The sequence below is a fragment of the Doryrhamphus excisus genome, linkage group LG13 (genome assembly GCF_037039965.1).
Source record: "Doryrhamphus excisus strain RoL-2023G ecotype Guam linkage group LG13, RoL_Dexc_Guam_v1.1, whole genome shotgun sequence".
NCBI classification, from domain to species: Eukaryota; Metazoa; Chordata; class Actinopteri; order Syngnathiformes; family Syngnathidae; genus Doryrhamphus; species Doryrhamphus excisus.
In genome coordinates, this window is record NC_136369.1 from 19,526,708 (window position 1) to 19,554,206 (window position 27,499).

Consider the following 27,499-nt stretch of genomic DNA (forward strand, 5'->3'; position numbering starts at 1 on the left):
TAAGCGTTTGCTGGTTGTGGTTTTGATAACAGGAGGTTTGAGATGTGCTTTTGTTGTAATAATACAAAAAAATTGGATTTGAAACCAAAAAAACAATCAATGCAGTAGTCAAACCTTACAAAAAAAAGACGTGGATTTGAATGCTTGGGTAATGTCGCCATCTATCGGTCGGATTTTGTACTGCAGATTTTTGCCACAAAAAAAATAAACAAGAAACTCCCTTTTAAAGTAGACCAGCCACATATTTAAAACCAACAAATATTCATATGATTATGATAAATTCTCTTTCCAACTTGGTCACTGCCAATAAGAAAAAAAAAACAGAAAGGCGGCATCATTTTTTTTGTTGTTGTACCTGATTAAAACGCCCCCCCAGCATCTTATGCAAAGATATATCCTCAAAAAGTTGTCATATATGTATATGCATATAGATATCAATTCTATGTTCATATAATTAATAAAAAAATAAATACATTTAACAAATACAAATGATTTTCCTCGTGGGGTGGATTTATTATCAAACATCCCACAATTGTACTGTTATAGATTTGTTGTCGTTATCTGGATAAAATTTGTAAAGCCTCTAAACTCCATCCGGTGGTCTACAAGGAAAGGCTGATCATAAACATTCCAGGTTACACACAAAAAGAAAAAAAAACTGAAGTAAAAGATGCTGATGATTTGTGTTGGCATGGCGACGAGACCAACCCCCGTCCGTTGATTATTTGTGTGTAAAAAAAAAAAAAAAAAAAATTTTTTTTTTTTAAATGCACCAGTAGAAATTTGTATATGGTCTGTATAGACAGGAAAAAAAAATAATCATGCATAAGTTACACCTCACACGTCGCGTTTGTGAGTGGCCACCCTACAAACGCCATCATTAAAAATCTGAGTATTTTCCTCAGCAAATTTTTTTTTTTTTGTACATTTGAAGCAGTTCCATTTTTTGTGTATCTTTTTATAGAAAGTTTTTTCTTTTCTTTATTTTTTTGTTGTTTAAATGTCATTTCCGAAAAAGGAAAGCAAGCTCCCATTGTGTTGTTCCTTCCATTCCTGTACAGCAGGAGGCGCAAGAGGCGTGTTTATGTTTATGTTTATGTTTATGATGATGATGATGATGCAAAAGAGGGGCGCTGCTGGCAGTTGGAGGAGAAGGAAGAGGAAGCCAAATGAGCGTCTAATCACGTCCGCTAATTCCTATGATGACGCAAACCGACGGGCTTCCCGGGCTGAACGGAGACAGGAAAGGGTTGAATGTTTTTGTGGTGGCGGTGGAGGGTGGACCCCCGCCCCCCGACCCCCGACTATCTGCAAAGCTCCTCTTGTGCAGAGTCCCGCGCGTTTTTCCTCTTCTTGCCGTTGCCTTGGTGGTGTGGCTTGTTGCTGGGATGACTCTTGGTGTTGTTGTTGTTGGAGGAGGAAGAGGAGGAGGAGGAGGAGCTTTGAGGACCCTGATGACCGCTTTTGTGCTGCGGACGAGATATCCTGGCCTAATAAATTAAAAAAAACAAAACATGGGTCATCTTGGAGGGACTTCCCTGCTTGATATTCCTGTTGGCTAGTAATCCTTTCACATACATTACAATAACGCTACTTTATTCATTACAACATTACACTAACTTTTTTTTTACATGTATTATACTCATTTTAATGACTGACAAGTGTAGTAAAAAAAAAATAACTCAATAAAATCATCAAAAAATCCCATATTTTTGCAGTCTATACTGTCAGGTAGAAAAAATTAGCTGGAAAAAATATCTGTTTGGAATACATTTTCCCCAATAATTCTACCAGTGAGATTTTATTTATTATTTCTATTATTTTTTTAATATGCCACTAATATTTTTGTATATTTTCTGTTTTTATATATTATTATTATTTAATTGTATGTATATTTTTTATTAAATATACATTGGTAATTTTTTTCATTTATTACATGAATTACATTACATTATTACATTAATTGTAATAGCTATTTCAGATATGTATTTAAATCTTTTATGTTTTATGTATCTGTTTGGAATGAATTTTCCTCAATAATTCTACCAGTGACATTTTATTTATTTAAATCTTTTATGTTATTTATATATTTTTTTTATTGAATACTGTATATAATAATAATAATAAAAAGCCATAATGCTTTTCCATTTATTGTTTCAGCTACTTTTCTCTTACATTATTTGCTTCAATGTTTTATTAATTTGAATCGTTCAAGAGAAATTAAATATTTTTATATTTACCATTTATTATATCAAAATATGATTTGAACGCCTCTTTATTAATTTAAATGATTTGGTCTACTGCAAGACTGCCAGTGAGCGGTCCAATCTGTCAGGTAGAAAATATCTGTTTTCCCCAATAATTCTAACAGTGAGATATTATTTATTTTTTTAATATGCCACACGAATATTGTTGTATATTTTCAGTTTTTCTATATTATTATTATTAAATTGTATTTTATTTTATTTTTTAATTAAATATATAATGGTAATATTTTTCATTTATGTTTTACTTACATTATTACATTAATTGTAATAGCTATTTCAGGTTTGTATTTAAATCTTTTATGTTATTTATATATATATACACACTCACATATATACACACACACACATATATATATATATATATATATATACACACACATATATATATTTTTTTTTTAAATCAATACTGCATACAATAATAATAAAAAGCCATAATGCTTTTCCATTTATTGTTTCAGCTACTTTTCTCTTACATTATTTGCTTCAATGTTTTATTAATTCTAATCGTTCAAGAGAAATAAAATATTCTTATTTGTATATTTGCTATTTATTATATCAAAATATGTATTTGAACTCCTCTTTATTAATTTAAATGCATTATACTCATTTTAGTCGTTCAAAAATTACATAAAATGATTCATATTAAATGGTCTGCAATGATGATTTATTGTATTATCTGTATTATCTATAGTAAATATTAAGAGTAGAGTGGTGTTGATGAGTTGTCTGACATAAACAGGTAGTCGGATTTAATCGTCGTCCACGGAGAGCACACACCTTCCCTCCCTTGTTGCCTCCAGGCGGAGTGCTGGTCGTGCGGTTCTGCGTTCTGTGGCCGGCGGCGGCGGCCGACTTTTCTCTGTGGGCGCTGGAGGCCCGGCCGGACTGCTGCTTGGCCGTCTTGCACGGCGTTCCGTCAGAGTCCTGTGGAACGACGGCGGCGACAAGAACGTTAGGACCCCGTGTCAAAGCGGCGCCGTCGGCGGGAACGCGACGGAGGAACTGACCGCGTCGCTGGAGCTGGAGGACGTGACGGAGGAGGGCGACAGCGGCGAGGAGGAAGGCGAGGAGCGCAGGGAAGGTGACGGCGAGGAGAAGTTGGACGAGGTCTTGCTGCGGGGCGCCGACGGCAGGATGACCACGTCGTCCTCGTCGTCTTCATCGAGGACGTTGTTGTTGTTGCATTCGTCCAGCTGCTGCGACAGCGTCACGTCGTTTCCTGCGGGAACAGATGACAGCGTCTGAGAGGAAGCGTTTGCCTTTTGGGGTCGACCGGCGTGACGTCGGCGCCAGCCCTCACTGTTCAGCGGCAGGTCGTTCTGCGATGGGCTCCCCCAGTTCTTTCGGATCCACTCTCTGTACTCGTCCACTTCCTGAGTCACGCGGATGATCCGGCCTAGAATGCTGAGAGGAAAAAGAGCAACGAGGAACGTTGATGTTTACGCAGCAAGTGTTAGCAATAACAGATAACAGGACAGGCGTAAAAAAAAATGGTTTGCTAAATTTGTACATGGAAGTTAGCGAGGTTAGCTTAGTTTAGCAGAGCATGCTAGTGCGGCTGCGTGTGTGTTTGAACAAACGTTTGATGATGCCCGCTGAGTAAAATAAGGACGAGATATAATGGTAATGGCAATGGTAATGGTAATGGTAATAGTAATGGTAATGGTAATGGTTTTATTTCATTTGAACATGCATCAGATTACAATTGAATGCATCCCATAATCAGTTCCCAGTTCCACATGTCCAAAAGGAGTAGGAAGAAGCAAAGCTTATTAAATCCTACCCCTCCATCTGGTACTTAGGGTACTTAGGGTTAGTTAATTTTAATTTTAATTTTAATTTTAATTTTAATTTTAATTTTAATTTTAATTTTAATTTTAATTTTAATTTTAATTTTAATTTTAATTTTAATTTTAATTTTAATTTTAATTTTAATTTTAATTTTAATTTTAATTTGTTTTAATTGTTTTAAATTTTAAAATGTTTTAAATTTTAAAATGTTTTAAATTTTAAAATGTTTTAAATTTTAAAATGTTGTTTTAAATGTTACAATGTTGTTTTAAATGTTGTTTTAAATGTTACAATGTTGTTTTAAATGTTGTTTTAAATGTTACAATGTTGTTTTAAATGTTTTAATTTTAAAATGTTAAAAAATAAATAAAAATAAAAATAAAAATAAAAATAAAAATAAAAATAAAAATAAAAATAAAAATAAAAATAAAAATAAAAATAAAAATAAAAATAAAAATAAAAATAAAAATAAAAATAAAAATAAAAATAAAAATAAGTGATTTTAGAAATATATTTAGAATATATGTTTAAACTTGTTCTCGGCTCGTCTTAACCGTCGACGGACATTCTTAACACACACAGCACAATTCCGGCCTTGAAAATAATGATTTTGAGGGATTTTAATTAACAGCGGTTTCCAAGTTGCCAGTTTCTTACCTCTCCGTCTCGTTGTTGGGGTAATATTTAGCGATGGGTGAGACGGCGTGGTTGAGCACCACGTAGGCGTAGTCGAACGCCTGCTTCACCTGCATGGCGCCGTAGGAACTGCGGCCGACGTCGTTGTCTGTCGGGATAGACCGGATGTGTTTTCCGCTTTTAAACCCCGTCCGCAAAAAAAAAAAGACGAGTCGGCGCCGTTCGGCTTTGGTACCTGGCTGCAGAGGGTCCTCAATGTAGAGCATGGAAGGCCTGTAGCCATCCATCATGTTCTTCTGAACCTCGTCTTTGGCAATGTAGCAGCCGCCGCCTGCTATCCGGATGCCCGTTTTCAGGTAGTTGAAGTGACGGCCGTAGAGCTCAAAGAACTCGATGAGCAGCACGCCGATGTTGATGTTTGGGCTGCACACGTCTTCCCTGTAGTGGAGCTGTAATGACCAAAAAAACGTGAAGGCGCTACAGGTTTATGACAGGAACACGGTCCCGTTGGGTCACGTGAGGGGGCGTAACCCACCTGCAGGAAGCTCACGGCCATGAGGAACAGGCTGTAGGAGCCGATTCCACCGGTGAATACTTCGTTGAGGTCCCTTTGCAGCAGGAACTGCTTGAGCACGAGGACCAGGTAAGGCAGCACGGGGTATTTCTGTGGCAGGGACGCAAGTACAAACCATCAAGGTCTCCCGGCGTGCAAAAGTAACTTTTTATTGATGTGACAGCAGTCATGTATGTCCCCGGGAACCCATTCAAAATGTACATTTTTAGTCTTTAATATTTCAACTTTATGCTTTTAGGTTTTTCTCTTGATATTAAGACTTTATTCTCCGAATATCTTGTCATTACTCTTATAAAATTATTTCTTTCCCCCATTTAAGCACTTTTCTTGTTTGATGGTATTCTATACTTTGTATAATTTGGAGAGAGCGGGGAACTGATGAGCCAACCAGAGCACATATTGGCCAGAGAACTTTGTCTTATGCCCTCAGGGAGGCGCTATACCCTCCCGAGACCAACAACTAATCCCGACTCAATGTCTTTCATCCCTTCTGCTATTTAGCTGCCAAACTCAGACGTCACTCATTTTAAATAACATTTGTGGTGATAATTGTGTGTGTTTTCAAACTATTTATTAATTATTATTATTAATTGTTGACAATTCCTGACTTGTATGTTTTATTATTGCTCCATTGTTGTGGTAATGGTTTTATTTCATTTGAACATGCATCAGATTCCAATTGAGTGCATCCCATAATCAGTTCCCAGTTCCACATGTCCAAAAGGAGTAGGAAGAAGCAAAGCTTATTAAAATCCTACCCCTCCATCTGGTACTTTTACAATCAATTTTACAAGTAACTGTTACATTTGTTCACTTCCTGCTTTCCTAATATAATTTAAGTTTTTTTTTTTTTTTAAACTTAATTTTTGTAATTTTAATTTTAATTTTAACATTTGCTCTCTTCCTGTTTTTTTAATTTAATTTAATTTAATTTAATTTAATTTAATTTAATTTAATTTAATTTAATTTAATTTAATTTAATTTAATTTAATTTAATTTAATTTAATTTAATTTAATTTAATTTAATTTAATTTAATTTAATTTAATTTAATTTAATTTAATTTAATTTAATCCTTGTATTTAGCAAACATCAACTGCTTGTATTGTTTCTTGAATTGGCTCATCGTTGTGCATTGTTTGATTTCCTTACTCAATCCATTCCATAGTTTGATTCCACATACTGAAATGCTATGGCTAGCATAACGTAGTCCTAGCATAGAAGTGTTTCAAATGTACTTCTTCCCTGAGATCATATTTCTCCTCTCTTGTAGAGAAGTATTGGATGACATTTTTAGCTAATTGCTTATTTTTAGCCTTATGCATTATTTTAGCTGTTTGAAGATGAACTATATCAGCAAGTTGAAGTATTTGTCATTTTACAAATAAGGAGTTAGTATGTTCTCTGTAGGCGGCATTATGAATTATCCTTACTGGCCTTTTTTGCAGTACATTTAGCGAGTGAAGATTGCTTTTATAGTTATTAGGCCATATTTCCACACAATAAGTAAGATATGGTAGAACCATCTTTTGTGATTGTGGATTGATGGACGTACGGCTGGCGAGCTACGAATGAATTGCGCCCTTTGGGGATAAATAAAGTTTTCTGAATCTGAATCCTTGGACACCCGTGGTCTATGGGCCTTTCAACGCGCTTCCAATAAACCATAGCGGCAAATCCCTTACCTCCTTGAATTCCTTGATGAGGCGTGCAGCTTTGATGCCGCTCTTCATATTGAAGCTGATGTCCACCTTGACCTCCGTGAAGGAGTCGGTCAGTTTAATGATGGGAACCTGGGGACACAAGACAAAGTATGCTCAGACGGGCTACTATTTGCTCTTGTTGAAAATGGCGCATCTGATTGAAGTTTATGTGATTTGCGAGTGAATTTAGTGAAAGATAGGAAGCCTGCACGTGTCAGGAGAACTACACGGTTATAAAAATAGAGACATGGAATGTTCTGGAACTGGGCCAGCAGGTGAAGGCCACCACGGGGCAACGTGGAGTTGAACACGTCCAGCGATATTGCGGGATGTCGTTTTCTTTTAATACGGGGAAGGTCCAGCCGCTCACCGTGGCTTTGTCCAGAACTTTGATAGAGTTCTCGTCTGCAACGTTCCTTTTGCGCAGGGCCTCTTCCAGTGTCCACAGCGGAAGGGTTTCCCACTTCCCGAATACCACCAAGTCGATATCGCTGAGGAAAGACGAGACAATGAGAGGACAGGGTCACATGACAGGACGCAACAACAAAAACAACCTTTTGATAATGGCTGACAAATATAATCCCAGGGTATTCCCAAACAAAAAAAAATATCATATTTAGTACAGATTTTTAAACTTTTTATTAAATGTATATTTTCCCAAACAGTATGTGAAACACGGCTGCTTAACAGTCAAGTTATTTTAGTTTTTTTTTTTTTAAATTGGATTTGGCATGATTGACCACAAAATTGTAATGTGTGCACCCGGAATATTTGGGGGCGGAAACCTGGAATGTGCTTCTGTGCGTTTAGCTTGCTAGCTTCCTTGGTCGCAATTGAAGAGGAAATGAGAGGAGCTGAATCAAAGTGACTAGCCACGTTTACATGAGGAGTTTTTCCTCTTTCCGAATGGTAAGACTTTTCCGGAAACAATGGTATACAGTAGGGGGGGGTCAACATTTTTTGGGGGGAAATGTTCAACTCTCACCCTCTAAATGTGTTAGGATATCATAAAAAAGTCACTGTGCAAAATTTTGAATTTTTATAACAATATTTAGAGGCCTCTGAATATTTCCAGAATTGCTCGTTTTTGAGGAAATTGTACCATTTTAAGAACGCAAATATAAATAAAACATTCTAAAACATACAAACAATATAAAATCAAACGTTACCTTTATTGACTAGTCACTGTGACAGAGTGGCAACCAGCAAAAAAACAAGTAAATTACATCATTGAAATAAAGGATGAAACAAACTTCTTATGCTTGTATGTCAAATAATGAAACCAGAACCATATTATAATCTAAGCAATAATGCGATTGAACTGCTGTCACTCATATTTACTATTTAATTCACATACTCTGCATCATAATAAGAAACAATAAGCTTAAAACTTATATGTCGAACTGAATATTAAACTCTAATGTAAAACTGTGGTAATATTGCCAAATACAGTGTGTGTAATCACTCATAGTTTGGTGCTTTTTCTCGCATCAGGGAATATTGATAAAATTTGGCTCAAGTGTTTTTTTCATTTATCCTAAGATATTGGTGGGGTGAGGGCATGACATTTCAAAAGTTGAAAAATAAGGACCACCCTAGTATCCATTGAAAGGAATATTCCAATCTCTGATCTACATGCGCCGCTATAATCAACCAGAATAGTCAATGGGGCATGCCCAGCGGGCCACATGTGGCGCACAGGACACTAGTTTGAGGCCCCCGCCTTGATATGAAAGTTTAATGTTAGTGTGGCCCGCGCAAGTTTGATATGGATGCTGTATGGTATCATGTACCCAGAAAAAATTATTACGTTTGATTCATGTTCATGTTAAAGGTTAAATAACTGTTAATAGTTATCCTCCCTATCCGTGTGGAAGTGGTAAGTTTTTGGCTATTTAAGTTTAAAGGAAACAACTTGAAGGCTACCATTTAGGTCGCTAGCTCTCTAGTTTGCGAGTTAGCATGTGACTCAAACCCTGCAGTTGCGCAATATATTGTAAATAAAAAAAGTATAAATGTGACTATAGTCGTGTTTTGTCATGTCTACAGGGATCTAATAATGCTTTGTTCATTTTAATCTGAAAAAAATAATTTGTCTACCCACCAACTATATGTGGTTTCTTAAGTTTTTATTATTTGCCATTTTATTATTATTATTATTATATTTATTTATTTATTACTGATTGGTTGTTTTTCTTTATTCTTGATTTGTTTATTTTTCATCTTATTTTGTGCAGAAAAATAAAAATTAAGATATTTGAGAACAGTGGAATGTTTTATCAGAGTTTTTCTTGGAGAAAATCGGAACCAAAGCACTGAAAAATTTTGTATATTTTTCTGTTTTTAATAAATGCGTTTTTTTTTTTTTAAAAAAACCTGATGCGGCCCAGCCTTGCCCAGACCCTAGCCCCAGTGGCCCCCAGGTAAATTGAGTTTGAGACCCCTGGTTTAGATTCTGTTCCACAGATGGCGCTAATGCACACGAAAGGTGCTTGCCAACCGCCAATAAACAACAGAAGAAGAAAAACACCAGGAAGAAGAACGTAGTCTGACAACTTTCCGATTGAGTGGGTACAAGATACGTCAATCGGATTGGGGAAAGGAGTATTCCACCCCTGGGAATCCCATTATATATTCATTCGGATTGGCACTTTTCTTTGGGAATGAGGTGTATACAAAGGTTACATTTTTTCCGTTTGAGCAAATAACTCGAATGGAATTGGAATATTTGGGTCTATGTATACGTGGCTACTTTTATTAGGAATGTTTATCCAAAATCAAGGCAGACCGTCGACGTCACGCTAGCAGCAAGTTAGCGGGGAGGTGGAGCCTTTTCATTTGGGTAACCATGTGACTCACCTTGTTGGCAAATAGAGACCAGTGCTGAAGCTTCCAAACACCTGCACCTAAACAAAGAAGACCCATAATTATCCACTTTTATCACAATGGCGCCAAGTATGCAAACACGGCAGAACATGATACACTTATTACTAACTTAGTACTTATTATCGCCATGTTTGATTGTCAGGGCTAAGAGATTCCGAGACGCGAATGAAGCATTGGCGGGGGGGGCGTGGACAAAGACGGATGGCAAGCTCGCGCCGCACTGCTTCAACTTTCCCACAATCGCGTCGGGGAGAACCTGTTCCCCGAGCTGCAGGAACACTCGCAGCCTGGCGTGCTGATGATGGCAACGTGACAAGCCCAGACAAACCGCACAGGCGTGGTGCGTACAGAGGCCCGGTGTGCACATTTTTTAATATTTGAACATGCATTGAAAGCCAAGGGGGGGGGGGGTGCTTTTCATTTCCTGTTGCATAAATCACAACAGACCCGACCCAAAAATAGACCTTTAAGCCAATGATCTGGTAACCTGCCCACTGCCGCGGTGACTGAAATAAGTCCAACCTTCCACCTTTTAAACCTCGTATAGCGAAAGGCGCGCTTGGCGTCGGAACACAAATAGACTTAAGCGCCCTCCTTAAACCGCCTTCACGCATTGACTAATAACCTGTAGTATTCAAATCTGATACGCGCGTGTGTGCAAGGCCGTCACACGTGCGCGGCTAAGCTGATTGCACATCTATGTTTGTGAATGAATGAACCCCAGCGGCATAATATTTGGACTTTATTCCCATTATATTATATTGTATATATTATTATTATTTATTCCCATTATATATTGGACTTTTTCCCCAACCTAATTTTCCCAAAATTACAATTTTATTATATTTTTGTTGTTTCTGAAAACATTTTTTAAAACATTTTCTTCTTTAATATTTCTGAATGAATGAACCCCAGCAGCATAATATTTGGACTTTATTCCCATTATATTATATTATTATAATATATATTATTATTATTTATTCCCATTATATATTTGACTTTTCCCTCAACCTAATTTCCCCAAAATTACAATTTTATTATGCTCTGGTTGTTTCTGAAAACATTTTTAAAAAAAAAGAATTTCTTTAATATTTCTGAATGAATGAACCCCAGCAGCATAGAAATGGACTTTATTCCCATTATTTTATATTATATATATATATTATATATTTATATATTATATATTATATTATTATAATATATATATATATTTTTGTTATTTATTCCCATTATATATTGGACTTTTTCCCCAACCTAATTTTCCCAAAATTACAATTTTATTATGCTTTGGTTGTTTCTGAAAACATTTTTAAAAACATTTTTTTCTTTAATATTTCTGAATGTGTGAACCCAGCAGCATAATATTTTGACTTTATTCCCATTATTTTATATTATATATATATTATTATTATTTATTCCCATTATATATTTGACTTTTTGCCCCAACCTAATTTTCCCCAAATTACAATTTTATTATGCTTTGGTTGTTTCTGAAAACTTTTAAACATTTTTTTCTTTAATATGTCTGAATGAATGAACCCCAGCAGCATAATATTTTGACTTTATTCCCATTATATTATATTATTATATATATTATTATTATTTATTCCCATTATATATTTGACTTTCCCCCCCCCAACCTAATTTTCCCCAAATTACAATTTTATTATGCTTTGGTTGTTTCTGAAAAAAAAAATTTCTTTAATATTTCTACTCTTTACTGCTAAAAAGACATTAGTTTTCCTTATAATATTGCGGGTTTATTCTCTTTCATTAAAACATGTCTTCTTTCTCTTTATATTGTGACTTTATTCTAGTTAAATTACAGCTGTTTTTTCCTGCTATCATTTTTTGTTATTTTTATTAATGAATGAACCCCAGCAAGGGGGGAGGACGCCCTTGCCTACCTGAGTCTGTGCACGAGAGAAACAGTACGTGCAAAGCTTGGTGTTGTCCACACCTCCGGTCGGAGGTCTCCTTTTCAAACCGGGCCCTGACCCTCGCTGGACTCGCAAAAGGGCTGCTCTTTGGGAACAGAAGATGCACACGCTGTGTTCTGCCGCATGGCATCCCTCCAAAGAACGCGGAGATGCGAGCCCAGACATTCTTCTCGGATTCAGCGGCAAGTCTCGCCCCGATTATTTTTAAGGTGTGTTCTCAGCCATCTGCTATTTGCCATTTAAGTGTGCCGACTGTGGTTGGCTGGAGTTGAACACACATCTGTGCGATGATTGATGGAGTGAAACGGGGGATGGGCTGCTCTATTGTCTCGTGTTTATACTCTTTGATGAATGCGTTGGTCATCACGCTATTTAGGGAGCTGATGCTGATAATTGCCATTTGGCCGACACACACACACACACACACACACGAAAGGTGGAAAGGGAAGCCCGAAGAGTCGGCAATGCGGTTTTGGTATTCATTCAACACGTGAACCGCAGCTCCCCGCTGCAAGACAACTCATGCACGTTGTGTCACAGAACTGGTTGCTGAAGTGCGTGCGGCACGGTGTGAAAATGGCCGACGTTAAATAACAAGCTGTAGCAAAAAAAAAAAGTACCTCAGCGCTCGGCCAAAGCTTGTGGATGACGCCTTTAATTCTGTCCACCACCTCCAGCCTCATCTTCTCCTCCTCCGGCCGGGGCGAGATGTACGCGTAGAAGTCGCTGATCTCTTCGTGTAACCTGGACAACAAGAAAAAAAAACAATCACACAAAATAAATCATTCATCTTTCAGGTTGTGTATATGTAAAAGTATAAATGATAAATAATTGCATTACACCTTTTGCTTTAGTTTTTTTTTTTCAATTTTGCTTTATTTTTTCTTAAAAAATTCTAATGCATTTTGTGTTGTAATACCATGACTTCATTCACATTATATTTTAACTTTTTCCCACAACCTAGTTTTCCCAAAATTATAATTTTATTATGTTTTGGTTGTTTCTGAAATTTTTTTAAAAACATTTTTTCTTAACATTTCGACTCCTTGCTGCTAAAAAGACATTCATTTTCCTCATCATATTCCGGGTTTATTCGTTTTCATTAGAACATGACTTATTTCTCTTTATATTGTGACTTTATTCTGGTTAAATTACAGCTGTTTTTTCTGCAATCAATTTTTGTTATTTTTATTATATTTTTGTTATATAATTTTTTTTGGTTTTTTTTATACTTTATTTTGATTTTTTTTTTTTTTTAAAACATCAACAGCAATACAAACACACCCAAACAAAAAGGAGGCACTGGACATACAGAGCACACAATTTGGCTCATATTATATACATTTTTATGATAACTTTTTTCTAATCCAACTATTTTAACTTTATGTCAATTTTCTTCTTTATTCTTCGAAAATTTTGCCTTTATTCTGGCAAACATTATAAATCGTTTCCGCAATCCAACTTTCCAAAAATACAAGTTTGTTGTTTTGTTTATTTTCATAATATGACTTTAAAGAAATAACCTCTTTCCTAAAATGACACGTCACTTTTCCTCATAATATTACGTTATTCTCGTCAAATTATGACTTTTTTTCTCTGAATATTATGCCGTTAATCTTGTATATTTTTTTGTGCTTATTATTTTAGTTTTCAACTGTGCCGTGGGTCCTAAATGGCCCGCCGGGCCGCACTTTGGACACCCCTGCATTAATGGACGCTGATGAGATTGAACCACCTCCGTTTTTCATTTTCACGGATGAAAAAAAAGAACATCATGAGGGTTATATGTCAGTGGCAGCGAAAAGGAAGAAAATATAGCGCCGCCACTGGGACTTGGCCCCCCCCAACGGTGGTCCGCTGCAGACATGGGTGCCAGACGCTTGTCAGGACAGACTGTAGCTCACGGCGCTTCTCTTTTTGTGCGCTCGCTTGCAGCTGCTTCACTCTGAGTGGAGGCGAGAGCCTAGATCTAGGCATAAAAATTAGATCGCTTCATACTGGTTTTGGTATACTGGTACTGGTATCTGTTTCTGCCGATAATTATATCAGAACGATGATATTTAAGGCAAAATTTTTGCCTCAGTTTGCATACATATTTTCGTGTTATATTACAATCCTTAAATCCGACTGTTCTTAATGTATTATCATCACAATGTTAGCAGCAGGTTTGCTAACACATGGAAACAGGAACCGGAAGTCAGCTCCGTAGCCCGCCTGTGATGTCATCAGCGTTTTCTGCTTTTCCTTTGATCACGACTGCAAAATCACCTGCGATGATGCCAGAAAACACCGCAATTTCCGAGGTATATAAGCTGCGACTATTTTCTTGTGCTTTGACGGAAATACAGCTGGAATAGGTGCAGAGTCTGGAAGATCTAGAAAGCTTTCTATCGTGTATAGCTTTCTCTATGGGAGTCCATAACGCAATATAAGCATGAATTGTATTAGTCCAGAATGTGTTCTTATATGGATGTTTGTGCAGCTTTCCAAATCATACCATTGCACATTACACCGGCTGGAAAACAAAATAAAAAAAGGGCAAACACCGACCTTTAGTGACAAAGTGAGAAATGAATCATTAGGGGAAACCAAATTAGACGCTAGTTTTCTAGGAGTGGAGCGTGGTGATTATCCAGCGAGCGCTGCAATGTGGTCGGGGCAGTGATAACAACAAAAACATGGAAGCCCCAGCTGTGGCCCAACTGTGTAAAGTCACTGTAGAGGGTGCAGCACGCGGCGGGGGCGGGCTGCACGCCGTATGTGTCCTTGGAGCAGGTCACCCTGCCCACATACGACGACCTTTTTTTTCTCCGACCGGCTTGATCTGCATACACGGCCGTGCATGGCTGTGCCTCTTAGGGCGGACAAACAGGAACGAAAACACTGGGTCAAACACACACACACACACACACACACACAAGCAGAGAGAAAACACACAAGTGTACAACAAGCTGTGCTCAGGGAATGTTGACAACACTGAACTGAACTCATTTTTCACATTTCAAACAATTTCCCCATAGGGAAATGAACATAATCAATTCCGGGGTAAAACTGATCAATATCTATCAACGACATTTGAGCATTTCAGGAGGAGACGTTAGCACTTGGCTGCACGGTGGTCTAGTGGTTTGCGCACAGGCCTCACAGCTAGGAGACCCGAGTTCAATCCCACCCTCGGCTCCCACCTGGTTTGCATGTTCTCCCGGGGCATGCGTGGGTTTTCTCCAGGTACTCCGGTTTCCTCCCACATTCCAAAAACATGCTAGGTTAATTAGCGACTCCAAATTGTCCATAGGTATGAATGTGAGTGTGAATGGTTGTTTGTCTATATGTGCCCTGTGATCGGCTGGCCGCCAGTCCAGGGTGTACCCCGCTCCCCGCCCGACATCGTGAGGATAAGCGGTAGAAAATGAATGAATGAATGAAAAATAATAATAATAATAACAAAAAAGGGCTGCGCGGCGGTCGAGTGGTTAGCACCCAGACCTCACAGCAAGGAGACCTGAGTTCAATCCCACCCTCGGCCATCTCTGTGTGGAGTTTGCATGTTCTCCCCGTGCATGCGTGGGTTTTCTCCGGGTACTCCGGTTTCCTCCCACATTCCAAAAACATGCTAGGTTAATTAGCCACTCCAAATTGTCCATAGGTATGAATGTTAGTGTGAATGGTTGTTTGTCTATATGTGCCCTGGGATTGGCTGGCCGCCAGTCCAGGGTGTACCCCGCCTCTCGCCAAGACAGCCGGGATAGGCTCCAGCACCCCCCCACAACCCTCATGAGGATAAGCGGTAAGAAATGAATGAATGAATGTTAGCACTGCAGCTCACCTAGCCATGCTAAGGTTAGGTTCAAATGATCTAACTCACAGCTCCTAAATGTGTGGCTGATTGACTGAGAGCTGGCGGAGCTTATTTTAAGATGTGTAGCGAAGTCTACTTCTTTTTTTTTAAGGCTTGGGCGTATACACGGGGCAGGCTCATCTAGCTAGGTGTGGGTCATGTCCACAAGGTCATGTTTATTGTTATTTTTGGTTTATTGTCGCTTACGTAGCCAGCAGAAATGAAATGTGTGGTGGCTTTGTGAGACATCCTCTGCTTCAAACAAGCCGGCACATTTTGGGGACGACTGGATGCATGCAAGGTTACAGATCAGTACCCGGGCCGGACTGCAGTGCAGCAAGGATGCGGCGTGTTTGACACGAATGAGGAAACCATATGGCCAGCTAGCCTGTTCGCTATAAATGCAGTCCAACAGGCTGCTCAGTACCAAAGAGGTGCATGACAATGGAGGGCGTTGCTTTGAATTCTAATGAGCAGAGTGTATTTTTTTTTTTTTTGCAGTGAGAAGCTTCCCTCAAAACAAATTTGACTTTAAAATTCCCGGTGCATTACGTACTAGTTTATTGATCCTGTGTTAAAACTCATAATTATTCTGACTATTACTGGGAGTAATATGGTAATGGTTTTATTTCATTTGAACATGCATCAGATTACAATTGAGTGCATCCCATAATCAGTTCCCAGTTCCACATGTCCAAAAGGAGTAGGAAGAAGCAAAGCTTATTAAATCCTACCCCTCCATCTGGTACTTTTACAATCAGTAACTGTTACATTTGTTCACTTCCTGCTTTCTAAATTAAATTAAATTAAATTAAATTAAATTAAATTAAATTAAATTAAATTAAATTAAATTAAATTAAATTAAATTAAATTAAATTAAATTAAATTAAATTAAATTAAATTAAATTAAAGCTGCACGGCGTCCAAGTGGCTAGTGTGCAGACCTCACAGCTAGGAGACCAGGGTTCAATTCCACCCTCGGCCATCTCTGTGTGGCGTTTGCATGTTCTCCCCGTGCATGCGTGGATAGGCTCCAGCACCCCCCGCATCCCTCGTGAGGAAAAGCTGTAGAAAATGAATGAAATGAATTAAATTAAATTAAATTAAATTAAATTAAATTAAATTAAATTAAATTAAATTAAATTAAATTAAATTAAATTAAATTAAATTAAATTAAATTAAATTAAATTAAATTAAATTAAATTAAATTAAATTAAATTTAATTTAATTTAATTTAATGTCACGTATGACATAATGGGTACCATAGTAACTAGTACGTAAAGTAATAAGCAATGTACCTTCTGAAAAGCCAGCAGTGATGTTTCAGGCGTTATGCTAAAAGCAAAAACAAGTTGAGTTTAACTATCACAATAAGAAAACCACATTGTGTGTTTGCTTTGAAACGTTGAAAATAGCAAGCGGTCAAAGCTCCGACTTAATGACTAATCCCACTTTTTTTCCCCCTCACTGTACAAACTGCAGATATCCGACCTCCATCACAGGACCCTTAGGTTTCATTTGAAGCTAAATGAAAGTCAAACGAGTCCACCCTGCACTCGCTACGCGGCTCTCTGTGGACGTTGGCCCAAATCCAGCTATTCTTAAAAACACAACATGAAAATCAATCAAGGTGTCGGCATGACAGACGATTCAAGTGAGGAAATATATAAACGTCCCCAATTTTCTGAAGCCCCCAAATCCACTGCGCAGGAATAAAAAGGCGACAACAGGAGTTATTGCTTCCACTCCAGCAGTGAGCCACAGTTAAGTTTCATTTCCCAGCCAACGAGCTGAGCTGCTCCCTCGCCGTCGTCTCCTTGCCCAACCTCCTCGGATTGAATTACAGGTCCTCCGGGCATGGGGGAAAGAGAGCACGGGCCCCGTCGGCACCGCTTATCGGATTAAACCCACTTGCCCGGATTATAGTAAAATGTTGCATAATCTTGTGAAACATGTTTGCGGATCAAATTTTCCCAATCGACTGTTTATCTTCCGAACAATTCCCATAACGTGACCTCAGCACAATTTGGCTGTTGTTAAACGGGATTGTTGGCGTTTGTCGTGGAGTCAAGGCCCGCGCTTTATTTGCATTGATTATCAGGGAGGTTGTGCAACCATAACTGGTTAGCTGGTTGACATAAAAACTACTTTGGCAACACCAGCAGTACATTTGCAAATCGTGCTGACCCAGTAAAGTATTGCAAACGCTCCAATTAATGCCTCTATTCAGTTAACTGCTAAGTTTCCTCTACTGGCTGGACATGTGACCTAGCAAATATCGTGTTTTCTGGACTATAAGTTGTTCCAGAGTTGTTCCAAAGTCGCACAAGGCCAAAAATGCATAATTAGGTAGAAAAAAAACATACACAAGTCGCACTGGAGTATAAGTCGCATTTTTTGAGGGTAATTTATTTTACAAACTACCGTATTTTCTGGATTATAAGTCGCTCTGGAGTATAAGTCGCACAAGGCCAAAAATGCATAATTAGGTAGAAAAAAAACATACATAAGTCGCACTGGAGTATAAGTCGCACAAGGCCAAAAATGAATAATTAAGTAGAAAAAAAAAACATACATAAGTCGCACTGGCGTATAAGTCGCATTTTTTGCGGGTAATTTATTTACACACTAATTTATTTTACAAACTACTTGTTTGTAAAATACTACGGATTTTCTGGACTATAAGTCGCTTCGGAGTATAAGTCGCACAAGGCCAAAAATGCATAATTAGGTAGAAAAAAACATAAGTCACAGTGGAGTATAAGTCGCACAAGGCCAAAAATGCATAATTAGGTAGAAAAAAAAACATACATAAGTCGCACTGGAGTATAAGTCGCACAAGGCAAATAATGCATAATTAGGTAGAAAAAACCATATATAAGTCGCACTTGAGTATAAGACGCACAAGGCCAAAAATGCATAACTAGGTAGAAAAAAACATACATAAGCCGCACCGGAGTATAAGTCGCACAAGGCCAAAAATGCATAATTAGGTAAAAAAAACATACATAAGCCGCACCGGAGTATAAGTCGCACAAGGCCAAAAATGCATAATTAGGTAAAAAAAACATACATAAGTCGCACTGGAGTATAAGTCGCAGGAACAGCCAACCTATGAAAAAAAGTGTGACTTATAGTCCGGAAAATACGGTAACCGCCAGGGTCTTTGGTTAGCGCCAGGTCAAAAAAAAACAAAACTGTGGTCCAAGAGCGCTTCATTGACCTCTTCACTTTCTCATGGACTCCAAATCATTATTCAAGTTTTGAGAAAGAAATTGTTTCCCAATTTTGTAATCTGTTGCTTGTTGTTTGCTAACAACAAGGACTGCAACTAACGATTATTTTCTTAGTCTATTAATCTGAAACTTGCTGTTTCGATTAATTGAGTAAACAGTTGTTGGTTTGCTCCGCAAACAGAAAAATAGTCACATTTGAGAGGCTGAAACCAAAGGATGATTACATTTTTAAATAAAAAAAATGTAAACACCAAAATAGTAGTTGATTAATTGGATTAATCGATAAAACATTGCAGCTGTAGAGTCACCGATTAATTGTCGCAGCTATACTAACAGCAGGTTGACACCAAATTCCTTACACGGCTCAATATGCTTCATATAACAACCCTTTGTAGCTTTGGGATGTTTTGCCAAATCACCATGAAATTCAGTACACCCCAGGGGCAAGGGCGGGACTGGGCAGCTAACGGTCCGTAAGTCATTGACCATTTCTGTAATGATTATAAAACGTTGAGGACATGTGTATTTCATTCCAAAGCCTTTTGACCACAGTCATAAATGTCATTTCCCGCCTATGAAACGGTCATTTAATAATGAAAGTATGACAAGCTGTACAGGGCGCCCCCTCTAGGTTTGTTGACACCTAAAGTTTCCCCTACTTAATGACCGCATCCTGACCGGTGCTTGAAACTCCGGGGGCAGCCTCTGCGACCAAAGACTGTGTCATGTGACACCGCTGTGCCTCGGAACCCCCTCATTAGCTGACACTCGCCGCAGTGGTGAAATGAGCTTGCCAGAAGGCCGACACGTCACATGGCACGCTGCTTTAAAAGAAACAGGGGGAGGGGCGGGGGGGGCATCACCAAACCGAGACGGAGGTGTCAGCGCCCCACACATGGTGCAATCATCAATGTTTAATCAATGAGCTGATCCCAGGGTGCTAATTGTTGGCCACTGGTACAGAGTGGATCCTGTTCCGCCAAAGCCTGACCACTATTTGGTCTAACACAGGGGTCTCAAACTCAATTTACCTGGGGGCCACTGGAGCTAGGGTCTGGGTGAGGCTGGGCCGCATCAGGTTTTCCACAAAAAAAAAAACGCATTTATTAAAAACAGAAAAATATACAAACTTTTTCAGTGCTTTGGTTCCGATTTTCTACAATAAAAGCTCTGATAAAACATTCCACTGTTCTCAAATATCTTAATTTTTATTTTTCTGCACAAAATAAGGTGAAAAATAAACAAATCAAGAATAAAGAAAATCAATCAGTAATAAATAAATATAATAATAATAAAACGGCAAATAAAAACTTAAGAAACCACATACAGTTGGTGGGTAGACAAATTACTTTTTTCAGATTAAAATGAACAAAGCATTATTAGAGCCCTGTAGACATGACAAAACACGACTATAGTCACATTTATACTCTTTTTATTTACAACATATTGCACAACTGCAGGGTCTTGAGACACATGCTAACTCGCAAACTAGCGAGAGCTAGCGACCTAAACGGTAGCCTTCAAGTTATTTCCTTTAAACTTAAATAGCCAAAAACTTACCACTTCCACACGGATAGGGAGGATAACTATTAACAGTTATTTAACCTTTAACATGAACATTAATCAAACGTAATAATTTTTTCTGGGTACATGATACCATACAGCATCCATATCATAACATTAAACTTTCATATCAAGGCGGGGGCCTCAAATTAGTGTCCTGCGGGCCGCGTGTTTGAGACCCCTGGTCTAACACCTGATTCACTGAATCAACCCGCAATCAGCCCACAGCCAATCCGCCGCCTCCGTGTTAGAACGCTTTAAAAGTTAAAATCACAGCAATAATGAAGACTGCATAGTCCGGTCAGGTACAGGCTAAATTCAATTGTGCCCACAAGGTCGTAGCAAGCGCGCACGTCTGCAGGGGACAAGTTGGAGGTCAGCAAATTAGCAATGCTAATGTCAGGAGAAAACAATGGAAGCCGTCTGCGTTCCAGCTTCACCAGCAAATGAAGTTATGATTAGGGAGTTGAAATGTTGCAGAGTGTATCAGGGGGGAGGGGGGGGGCACGTGGTAAGTTACACGTGTAGTTCAGATGGGCCTGTCGCACCTGTGGCCGACGTGCATGCAGGCAGGAGGCCAAGGAGGGCTGCGAAAACCGCTAATAGCAACTGGTATGACAATTGTAACGCTTGCGTATGGAAGCGCAACCTCCAAAAAGGACGCCGGCAATAAAAAGCAATTAAACCACAAGCAGTTAGCCATTAACCACTTTGAACATTAGCCAAGCAATGACGCTGCAAACAAGCTCCTCGACGTAAACACAACACACTTTGAGGACACGAGATAGCGTCACATAAAATGAGCCGACGTACTGAAACTGAGACACGGGAGAAGCGCCAGTTTTGGCGTCGACGACAACAAATGAGCTAGCGAGGAAAGGACACAAATGTTAGCGCTGTAGTCCGGCTAGCTTTGCTAAGTTGCACAGTTGCATTTTAACAGAAAATTCACGCTAGGCTAGTCTAGTCATTCATTCATTCATTTTCTACTGCGTTTCCTCATGATGGTCGCGGTGGGTGCTGGAGCCTATCCCAGCTGTCTTCGGGCGAGAGGCGGGGAACAACCTGGACTGGTGGCCAGCCAATCACAGGGCACATATAGACAAACCACCATTCACACTCACATTCATAACTATGGACAATTTGGAGTCGCCAATTAACCTAACATGTTTTCAGAATCCCGCGGGGTGCTGGAGCCTACCCCAGCTGTCTTGGGGAGAGAGGCGGGGTACACCCTGGACTGGTGGCCAGCCAATCACAGGGCACATATAGACAAACAACCATTCACACTCACATTCATACCTATGGACAATTTGGAGTCGCCATTTAACTTAGCATTTTTTTAGAATCCCGCGGGGGCGCTGGAGCCTATCCCAGCTGTCTTCATAGACAAACAACCATTCACACTCATATTCATACCTATGAACAATTTGGAGTCGCCAATTAACCTAACATGTTTTCGGAATCCCGCGGGGGTGCTGGAGCCTACCCCAGCTGTCTTGGGACGAGAGGCGGGGTACACCCTGGACTGGTGGCCAGCCAATCACAGGGCACATATAGACAAACAACCATTCACACTCACATTCATACCTATGGACAATTTGGAGTCGCCAATTAACCTAGCATGTTTTTGTAATCCTGTGGGGGTGCTGGAGCTTACCCCAGCTGTCTTCAGGCGAGAGGCGGGGTACACCCTGGGCTGGTGGCCAGCCAATCACATGGCACATATAGACAAACAACCATTCACACTCACATTCATACCTATGGACAATTTGGGAAAAATAAAACGACCAACCTTACAACTGCCTGATGAAGATTTGGCAGCGCTTTATTTTCAGCTGTGTAGCAAAGCCTGTTTTTTTTTTTTTTTTTATTTTTTAGAAGTGGCCGTATCGAGCTGGAAGTGCAGCTAGACAGACTGGACCCTGTCTCGTCCAGGGTGTACCCCGCCTCTTGCCCAAAGACAGCTGGGATAGGCTCCAGCACCCCCGCGACCCTCGTGAGGAAAATGCGGTAGAAAATGAATGAATGAACTTGCCATGAGGGGAAAAAAAAAGTTAAAAGGCGACCCAGCACCTGAAAAGAGATTTTAGAGGTTCTACTGCTTTAAATGCAGGACTCAAACTTCCTTATATTTCTTAAAATGGCCCTTTTCCCACATCATGACTGAAACTCCCATCGCTCTTTCTGCCATGAAACAAAAAAACACTTGAGAAGCGTGAATCTCGCCGGCCAACACCGTTGAGAGGAAGTGGGCCACAGCTCTGATAGGCTCCGGTGACTTCCTGAGCCCATATAAGGCATCTACGGCGACCCCACTAGAATACAGGGAAGGAACTCTCCAGTAACACTCCCCACCTGATTGGACAGCCACAAAAGAGGTGCTCTGGTTTCTGTTTCTGCGGAAGTCGAGGGCCCGTGCGGAGCATGTCAACACGGCTCCCTCGCCGCTGTGAGACACGACGCCTGGGCTGGACCCACAAAGAAAGAGGGGAGCGTCGTGGAACACAAATAAGCACATGCCTTTGTCTCCCTGGCCGGTCCCCATGGCCAAATATAGCGTACAGACGCTCCGGAGGGAAAAATGTATTCAGACGCACGCCCGCCTCGTTCACCCTTGCCGCTACTTGCGAGGAAACAAATCATACGCTGCGACCACTCGCAGATTTATGATCTCACCAATCCCCAAATCACATACTCCGACGGAGGCTGCCGGGCATAATTTCATGCTCTGCATCACAAAACGCAAAACACGCACAAAAGTTCCTATTATTCCAGAAACAGACATTTGGCTTCCTTGTTCTTGTTTACATTTGTCACGTTTGATTCTGTTCAAGGTCCCATATTTCAATATTGAACAAAGCTAAATTTGTTCTCAATCAGAAATCACTCCACACTCTTTATTGCTCTCTGGTTCTACCATATCTTACTTATTGTGTGGAAATATGGGCTAATAACTATAGAAGCAATCTTCACTGGCTAAATGTACTGCAAAAAAGGCCAGTAAGGATAATTCATAATGCCGCCCACAGAGAACATACTAAGTCCTTATTTCTAAAATCACAAATACTTCAACTTGCTGATATAGTTCATCTTCAAACAGCTAAAATAATGCATAAGGCTAAAAATAAGCAATTACCTAAAAATGTCATCCAATACTTCTCTACAAGAGAGGAGAAATATGATCTCAGGGAAGAAGTACATTTGAAACACTTCTATGCTAGGACTACGTTATGCTAGCCATAGCATTTCAGTATGTGGAATCAAACTATGTCATGATGTGCTATGATGTGCTAGGTACTATGGTACCCATTATGTCATTGGATGGTCATATCACCTCCTACTTTGGTACATGACAAAAAAAAATTAAAAAATTAAACAAATTTTTTAATTAAAAATAAAAATAAAAATAAAAATAAAAATAAAAATAAAAATAAAAATAAAAATAAAAATAAAAATAAAAATAAAAATAAAAATAAAAATAAAAATAAAAATAAAAATAAAAATAACTTAAAACTATATTAAGAAAGCAGGAAGTGAACAAATGTAACAGTTACCGATTGTAAAAGTACCAGATGGAGGGGTAGGATTTAATAAGCTTTGCTTCTTCCTACTCCTTTTGGACATGTGGAAGTGGTAACTGATTATGGGATTGCATGTTCAAATGAAATAAAACCATTACCATATGAGAGTATTTTTTAAACGAGGACCCCTTAATAGTGTCATGGAAGCGTGTTGTCCAAAATCTAGCCTTGATTCTATAGAATCTAAAACTGCACTAGGAACGCACCGTCCTATGCGTCTCTAACGTTAATGCAACGGCGTCCTCGTGAGAAGGAACGCTAAGTGTGGTGAAGCATTTCCCCGGCAGACCGCCACTGACTCGGGCTGTATGAGTGTGTTTACCGCTTGTTAATGGAAGCGATCGTTTTTCGATGCCTGCTGACGTTGTGCGAGCTCTGGTTGAAATAAGGATTAGAGACCCGTTGTTTATTCTTGCATCCGTCTCGTCTTAGGCGTCAATAAAGATTCTCAACACACACACACAACATACTTCCAGCCTTCAAAATAAGAATGAAACCATGGACGACGCTAAATGATTCGCCAATTTTCTGCAGCGGGTTTCTGTCAAGTGAAATAGCTGTTCTCATACCAAAAAAAAAAAAAACAAAGCACAATTTGTACCCACTAGACATCTCCCATGGTGTGAGAGCCCAACAGCAGGTCCTGGTGAATACAGAAAGGCCTTCAGGGGTGGCGAGCGTGGTATGAAACAGAGCTAATCGCTGAGGAATGTCCTCTTGCAAACAGAAGAGACTCCGTATTACTATAAATGAGGATGGGCCGTAGACTCATTTGTGTTCAGCTTGTCTGTACGTGTCTCAGCATTTAACCCCCCCCCCCCACTGAAAAAACAAACAAAACAATTGAATTGAAGCAATAACAACATTTTGGGAATAAGACGCGGCCATAGTCAGTCCTCCAACAAGGGATGTTTTGCTTTTTCTTTACATTTCATGTAGAGATGCTCCATATTGGCTTTCTTCCCGATATCCCAGCGCTTCATTACCAATAACGATATTTGACCGTTTGTGTAAAATACTGCAAAATGCAATACAAGTTATAGAAAAAGTGCCATATTTGTATTAAACATTTTATCTCTATAGAATAGAATAATTATCGTAAAACGTCTTCTATCATCAGCAACAATGCAATTTGAAAAGTTGCACATTTCTATGTGGCACAAACATCAGTATAATAAAAAAACAGCGCTTCATCAGCAACAATGCAAATTGGAAAGTTGCACATTTCTATGTGGCACAAACATCCGTATAATAAAAAAGAGCACTTCATTACCAATAACGATATTTGACAATTTGTGTAAAATAAGACAAATACTGCAATATGCAATACAAGTTATAGAAAAAGTGCCACATTTGCATTAAACATTTTATCTCTATAGAATAGTCAACTATTGTAAAACGTCTTCTGTCATCAGCAACAATGCGATTTGAAAAGTTGCACATTTCTTGTGGGACAAACATTCGTATAATAAAAAAACAGCGCTTCATTACCAATAACGATATTTGACAATTTGTATAAAATAAGACAAATACTGAAATATGCAATGCAATTATAGAAAAAGTGCCACGCTTGTGTTAAACATTTTATCTCTATAGAATAGTCAACTATCGTAAAACGTCTTCTATCATCAGCAACAATGCAATTTGGAAAATTGCACATTTCTATGTGGCACAAACATCCGTATAATAAAAAACAGAGCTTCATTACCAATAACGATGTTTGACCATTTGTGTAAAATAAGACAAATACTGAAATATGCAGTACAAGTTATAGAAAAAGTGCCACATTTGTATTAAACATTTTATCTCTATAGAATAGTCAACTATCGTAAAATGTCTTCTTCTATCATCAGCAACAGTGCAATTTGGAAAGTTGCACATTTTTATGTGGCACAAACATCCGTATAATAAAAAATGTAAAGTGCAAAGTATCCATTAAATTCAATACCACTAGTCACTTCCCAGTGACTCGTTCTATCATTTTTATCCATTTTTGTAGCTAGACACTATCATGCTAGGTGTTAGCATTTTAACGATAAGATTGCTAGCATGAGAATACTAGCACGGGAGCATTTTGAGCCATTTTTCATGGGTAGACACTTATATGAACACAGCATTATCGTGCTAGGTGACAGCATGCTAACATGCGCATTGTCACTATACTAACATGAGCATGCTAGCATTTTTTGCGATTTTCATATGAACTTAAGCAGACACCTAGCGCTATAACACATTGGTGTTAGTATGCTGACAGTCCAGTGATGAATATATTTTATATTTATGTGCTGCTATTAAACTATTCTTAACGTCTTATATCTGTTGCTCTCTTACAGTAGGACGATGGGGGTTCTTTATTTTTCTCAAGCCGCTGCACTTTCCTTGAAGTTGAGGTGTGGAAGTTGAGGCTTGCTAGCATGTGTCATATGGATTCTTGCCCACACGTGTTATGTGTGAAATGTGCTGCATGCGTTCCTTTACAGTGGGCGGATCACATGACATGTATGTCACATTGGGTGCATGTTGTGATTGTGTGCAAACACCCCCTCCCCCTTCCCAAAAAAAAAAACAAAAAACTTAACCCTTACCCCACAATTCCTTCAGAGTAGTTCCTCGTTTTCCACGGTGTGCCCGCGTAGCCGTCGCAGCCGCCCTCTGTGTTTCTGGAATTGAATCCGAAAGTGCTCGCCTTGTTGACCCGTTTCCTTTTGTTGGGGTGCCCATCCGTCACCCCGCTGCCCTGCTTGTCCTGCTGCTGTCCACCGCCCCTGCAGGCGGCTCGGTTGTTATGGTTGCTGTTGCTTTCCAATGGAAGAAAGTCCTGCTGCACCATGAACTCCCCGTCCCCGGTGGGGCTCGACATCCTGGCGTTCGCCTGAAATGGCACGGTCCCCGCAGCGAGGGCGAGGACGGCTCTGGACGCCCCGTTGAGACTCGCTGCTTTCAGGCTACTGCTGCTGCTGCTGCTGCTGTTGTTGACATGCAAATAGCCGAACCCTTGCGTCGTCTCCCAGATTTGCATCCACAAGTTGTTAGCGGGTCCGCGTTGTTCTGGTTGGAACCAGGCGATTCTCGGATCCATCAAACGAGAGGAGGCGAGCAGCTCCCCCCCTCCTCCTCTCCTTTCCCAAGCACGGCTCAGCTCAGCTAGCTAGTTTAGCCTAGCTTAGCGTTAGCTTTAGCCGCTAGCTCTCTTAGCTCCCCGCCGTTACTTCTTCAATGTTGTCTTTAAAAATAAAAGGAAGAATTCCTTTAGTAGTGACGTCACTCATAAGCCACAAGGAAACACGGGGAAGCGACAAGAGTGTCCGTAAAATTGTTCCAGTCGCCGCTCCCGGTGAAAACGGCAGTTGTCAGCCCCAGAGAAACGCACGTCTGTCTGGTGTCGATCAGCGGCGTCTCTGACCCTTTTCCTCCAGATGGAAGCTAGCTCAATGGCGGAGCGCGAGAGCAGTTAGTGCGCGTGCGCGATGCCAATGGCGAATG

At 39.5% G+C, this 27,499-nt stretch overlaps 1 protein-coding gene across 1 annotated transcript; it reads right to left on the bottom strand.

Moving 5' to 3' along the window:
• Positions 1-1,106: 1,106 nt before the first annotated feature.
• Positions 1,107-27,439, bottom strand: tent4b (terminal nucleotidyltransferase 4B). Its single transcript, XM_078795579.1, has 12 exons — positions 26,602-27,439; positions 12,416-12,539; positions 9,829-9,875; positions 7,340-7,460; positions 6,952-7,059; positions 5,230-5,358; positions 4,930-5,143; positions 4,716-4,842; positions 3,568-3,671; positions 3,275-3,486; positions 3,045-3,191; positions 1,107-1,490 (listed from the first exon to the last, which is right to left on the bottom strand). Exons 1-12 carry the CDS (start codon positions 27,093-27,095, stop codon positions 1,305-1,307), a joined length of 2,013 nt encoding a protein of 670 aa, XP_078651705.1. The 5' UTR covers positions 27,096-27,439; the 3' UTR covers positions 1,107-1,304.
• Between the last annotated feature and the right edge of the window lie 60 nt (positions 27,440-27,499).

Bases quoted from the DNA above. Each gene is read 5' to 3' on its own strand.
- tent4b (XM_078795579.1), bottom strand. From the start codon at position 27,095: ATGGATCCGAGAATCGCCTGGTTCCAACCAGAACAACGCGGACCCGCT. The intron at 5,144-5,229 runs GTGGGTTACGCC...TGGTCATTACAG, and splicing joins TGGCCGTGAGCTTCCTGCAG to CTCCACTACAGGGAAGACGT. The intron at 3,192-3,274 runs GTCAGTTCCTCC...GTCGTTCCACAG, and splicing joins CCTCCAGCTCCAGCGACGCG to GACTCTGACGGAACGCCGTG.